Source organism: Myxine glutinosa, chromosome 5 (assembly GCF_964187855.1).
Source record: "Myxine glutinosa chromosome 5, kmMyxGlut1.1, whole genome shotgun sequence".
NCBI lineage: Eukaryota > Metazoa > Chordata > Myxini > Myxiniformes > Myxinidae > Myxine > Myxine glutinosa.
Window position 1 is genome coordinate 68,420,458 of NC_136265.1, and position 5,006 is coordinate 68,425,463.

General features: G+C 40.7%; 1 protein-coding gene and 1 pseudogene across 1 annotated transcript; both read right to left on the bottom strand.

The window, feature by feature from the left end:
• Nucleotides 1-700: 700 nt before the first annotated feature.
• On the bottom strand, nt 701-2,020 carry LOC144892118 (uncharacterized; annotated as a pseudogene).
• Nucleotides 2,021-2,039: 19 nt separating this feature from the next.
• Nucleotides 2,040-4,647, bottom strand: LOC144892119 (uncharacterized). The gene is made up of 4 exons (XM_078777335.1): nt 4,642-4,647; nt 4,424-4,441; nt 4,248-4,299; nt 2,040-3,346 (listed from the first exon to the last, which is right to left on the bottom strand). Exons 1-4 carry the CDS (start codon nt 4,645-4,647, stop codon nt 2,040-2,042), a joined length of 1,383 nt encoding a protein of 460 aa, XP_078633461.1.
• Between the last annotated feature and the right edge of the window lie 359 nt (nt 4,648-5,006).

A 5,006-nucleotide genomic window follows, 5' to 3' on the forward strand; every position in this document is an offset into this window, starting at 1 on the left:
ACATACACTGATACGTGAACAGTATCACAATATAAGCCACTTTATTAGCCCTGTCCCTTGCACAGCTGGAGATGGGGTTTTGCAATAACTTCTGTGCGTGTCTCTCTGTCTGTCTGTCTGTGTGTGCGTGTGACTGTCCAGGCCGTAACCTTTTTACCATTTGGGCTATTGTCATCAAATTTTCACCAAACTTTTATAATGACAATATGGAGAAGAGAAATTATTAATTGTCAAAAGGTCAAATATCAGCATCACATAAAGTACATTTTCATCCGATTGACCTAAATTTTTAAGACTTTGCATATTGGGTCACTGAATTGGTTCACCAAACAAAAGATTTTTTGTTTTATTAAGATCAAAGGTCAAGGTTTCATCAAATCGTCAATTTTTGTCCAATTGACCTGAAATTTTAAGAATTTGCATATTGGGTCAAAATAGTGGTTCAGCAAACAAAAGCTAGAAGCAGATTGTTGTTTTTTAGATCTAAAGCTCAAAGGTCAAGGCTGAATAAAATCATCAATATTCACTTTGTAATTTTTTTTTCATGTTTTCGTTATTTTTAGCATACGGAAATAGAAAAAGACGTCTGAATACAAGCGGATGCGGACGGGCTTTGCATTTTCAGATGCTTTCTCCTTGAAGTTGGTTCCCACACTATTGTGACATATTGAATACGTGTACAGCTTCTCCACTATCTGCGTTAAGTTATGTGTGCACATTGTGTCTCTCTTGTATCTTTATTGTTTATTGTGTGTATTTCTCTCGTGTGTACTTTTTGATGTTGACTTAAATGTGATGAACAACGAAACATCTTGTTGCAGGTAGAACACTCATATGGCTTTTCTCCAGTGTGTATTCTCTGATGTCCCTGAAGGTATGACAAACTTGCAAATGCCTTGTTACACACAGAACACTTTTAAAGGTGCTCACCTGTGTGTATTATTTGATGGCTTTTTAACGTTTTTCTTTGTTTGAAGGCCTTGTTGCACACAGAGCAATTGAAAGGCTTCTCTCCGGTATGGACTCTTTCATGTATTTTCAATACTGATAGAACAGAGAAGGCCTTGTTGCACACAGAACACGTGTAGGGCTGCTCTCCAATGTGAATTGTTTGATGTATTTTCAACCCTGATGAAAAAGCAAATCCCTTGCTGCAAACAGCACACGTGTATGGCTTCTCTCCGGAATGTGTTTTTTGATGGCTTATTAACGTTTTTCTGTACGTGAAGGCCTTGTGACACACAGCACAATCGAAAGGCTTTTCTCCGGTGTGGATTCTTTGATGCATTTTCAATCCTGATGAAATAGCAAATCCCTTGCTGCAAACAGCACACTTGTACGGCTTCTCTCCTGTGTGTATTTGTTGATGGCTTATCAACGTTTTTCTGTACGTGAAGGCCTTGTGACAGAAGGAACACTTGTGAGTTTTCTCGCCGGTGTGGGTTATTTGATGCATTTTCAAAGCTGATGAAAAAGCAAATCCCTTGCTGCAAACAGAACACTGGTGGGGCTTCTCTCCAGTATGTATCATTTGATGCATTTTCAATCCTGATGGAAAAACAAACGCCTTGTGACACACAGGACACTTGTGAGGTTTCTCTCCGACATGATTCATGTGATGTATTTTCAATCCTGATGAACGAACAAAGGACTTGCTGCACACAGCACACGTGTATGGCTTCTCTCCGGTATGTTTTGTTGATGGCTTTTTAACGTTTTTCTGTAAGTGAAGGCCTTGTGACACAGCACAATCGAAAGGCTTCTCTCCAGTATGGATTCTTTGATGCATTTTCAATCCTGATGAAAAAACAAAGGCCTTGTTGCACACAGAACACTTGTAAGGCTTCTCTCCAGTGTGAATTGTTTGATGTATTTTCAATCCTGATGAAAAAGCAAATCCATTGCTGCAAACAGCACACTTGTGAAGCTTCTCTCCTGTGTGTATTTGTTGATGGCTTTTTAACGTTGCTCTACGAGCAAAGGCCTTCTGACACACAGAACACTTGTGAGACTTCTCTCAGGTATGTATTAGTTGATGACTATTTAACGTTGTTCTGTGAGTGAAGGCCTTCCGACACACAGAACACTTGAAGCGTATGTATTCGTTGATGATTATTTAACGCTGCTTTGTGAGTGAAGGCCTTTCTACACACAGAGCAATCAAAGCGCTTCTCTCCGGTATGTATTTTTTGATGCGTTTCAATTTCTGACAAAAAGGCAAATGCCCTTTTACACACGCAACACTTATGGGGTCTAGTGTGTATTTTTTTATGTGAATTTAAAGCTGATGAACTAGCAAACACCTTGTTACAGGTAGAACATTCGTATGGCTTTTCTCCAGTGTGGAGCCTTTGATGTCTGTTCAAGTCTGATAAAAATTCGAATGCCTTGCTGCAACCAGAACACTTGTGGGGTTTCTCTCCATTATGTGTTCTTTGATGCTTCTTTAAATGATTTGATTGAGTAAAGGCCTTCGGACACAAGGAACACTTAAATGGTTTCTCTCCCGTATGCGTTCGCTTATGTCCATGTAGGTTTGCTAAACGAGCGAAGGTCTTGTTGCAAACAGAACACTGGTAGGGCTTCTCTCCGGTGTGGATTATTTGATGCATTTTCAATCCTGATGGAAAAACAAACGCCTGGTGACACACAGGACACTTGTGAGGTTTCTCTCCAGTGCGGATTTTTTGATGTATTTTCAATCCTGATGAACGAACAAAGGACTTGCTGCACACGTAACACTTGTAGGGATGCTCCTCTGTGTGTACGCATTCATGAGTCTTTAACGTTTTTCTTTGAGCGAAGGCCTTGTGACAAACAGAGCAAGTGAAGGGCTTTTCTCCGGTATGTAGTCTTTGATGCATTATTAAAACTGATAAAAGTGCAAATGCTTTGTTGCACACGGAACACTTGTGGAGCTTCTCTCCTTTGTGTATTATTTGATGTTCATGTAGGTTCAATAAACTTGCGAATCCCTTGCTGCAAACAGCACACTTGAATGGTTTCTCTCCTGTGTGTATTCGTTGATGGCGTTTTAACGTTGTTCTCTTGGCGAAGGCCTTTTCACAAACAGAGCAAATGAAGGGCTTCTCTCTGACATGTGTTCTTCGATGTATTTTCAATTCTGATGTAAGAGAGAAGGCCTTGTTGCAGATAGAACACTTGTGTGGCCGCTTATTCCTTTGGATGTGATTCAGGGTCTTCATACAACTTTGACAATTGTTGGACATGCTGTCAAATTTATCAATGTCCTGACACAACGACTGTGTCGTATCCTCGATGATAGAAGCGTCCGAGTAGAACAACTCTGAACACTTGGAACAAGAAACCGACTTCACTTGTTTCTCTGCAAAGACAATTCCAAAATATCGTGTTAATAAATCACAATTTGTCTGAAATTATTGTGCAATTGTAAAGTGTTTTTACTGGATTTAAATCAAACTAGGACGTGCCCGTACGTGGGTGCCCGTTCCTTGCCAAAAAAAAAAAAAAAAATGTCTTCGCCCATGCATGCATGGGCGTGCCCGTAAGTGCGTGATGTGACCGTACAATGAATGTATCGTCCCGACGCCGCAGCTCGGATGGCGCTGCAGTTAATCGGGCCTGTATCGGCAGAGTTATTATAAACGTGTACTACAATCGATCGTACCTTACAGCGTCTGCTCGCCACGTTCAGCATCAGTACGTCGTCACTATGACTATCCGTAAGTCCGGAAGTGACGTCCTCATTTGACTGTCCGGAAGGTCGCATATCGCAGTTACGATGAATCGCAAATTAGTTTTAATTAGTTTTAAAACATAGTTTAACGCCAACATAGCGCCAACATAGTTTGCCAACGTGAAATAAATGAATACGCTCTCAAATGTGCTGTCCGAGGCAGAGTCTGTTCGCCACGTTCGGCACACGTGATAGCTCGCTGCTCTCTGATTGGTTGAATCGTTTTTTGGACATAGCTCGGTAACTACTTCTCCGATTAATATGAAACCTTGAAAAGGCACATCCTCAGGTCCCCAGCAATATACCTGGCAAGTTTCAAGTATATCGGACCCGTGGTTGTCGAGAAACAGCGGTCACAGACACACATACACACACACATACACACACACATACACACATACACACACACAGACACACACACAGAGATTACTGGAATTATAGATAGATGTTGGCTGTCTAAACTTCCTCAAGGGGTAAGCTTCATTTTAATAGTGTTTAAAAATAACAATGACTGCATTGTAGTCACAACCTGTGACAAAATCTGGTGATGGGCCAATTGGCAAGCATGCATTCAAAGCACTCTTAAAAGATGAACAGCATGATTGGGAAACACACATTTAATACTCAATTTAAAAAATTACATCACCACCACTTATCCATGTCACCCTCCCCACGGTTAAATCAGTACGACCTAATTCTTCACACGGTCACAGATTGCTTAACCTGAATATGGGGCAGTTCAAAAATGATGGGGCAGTTCAAAAATGATGGGACAGTTCAAAAATTACGTAATGCTACTTTTTTTTTTTTGTATCATGCGTAACAACGCTTGATTAGGTAACGTAACGCTTGATTACCATGTGTTTTGAAAGGCTTGATTAAACCTTATGATTATTCAACAAATGATTATTTTTTTCGGGGACCCTCATTGTGAATAACAATTGACCCAAACAAAGCCAATGAAAATCTGACACAAAAACCCAGGCAGTGTATTGTCCTGTCCGTGCCGATAAAGACTGGTCTCGGACGGATTGCCGATCGAGCTTACACTCTGAGGCGTTCAGTCAACAATGGCGGTGTTCTTTACATGCAAGGGAAAGGAGATTGACGAACTTACCTGGACGGCTTCCACTGGAGTTTAATCAAGCAAGACCGACGCGGATTTAAAATGTACAAAAATAGCGGCTTTATTGAAGAAATGCCGGTCACAAAGAATGCACAACAAAATAAAAAAATCATAAATGAGGGACCCTCCATACGGACTCAATTACAGACAAGGGAAATAATA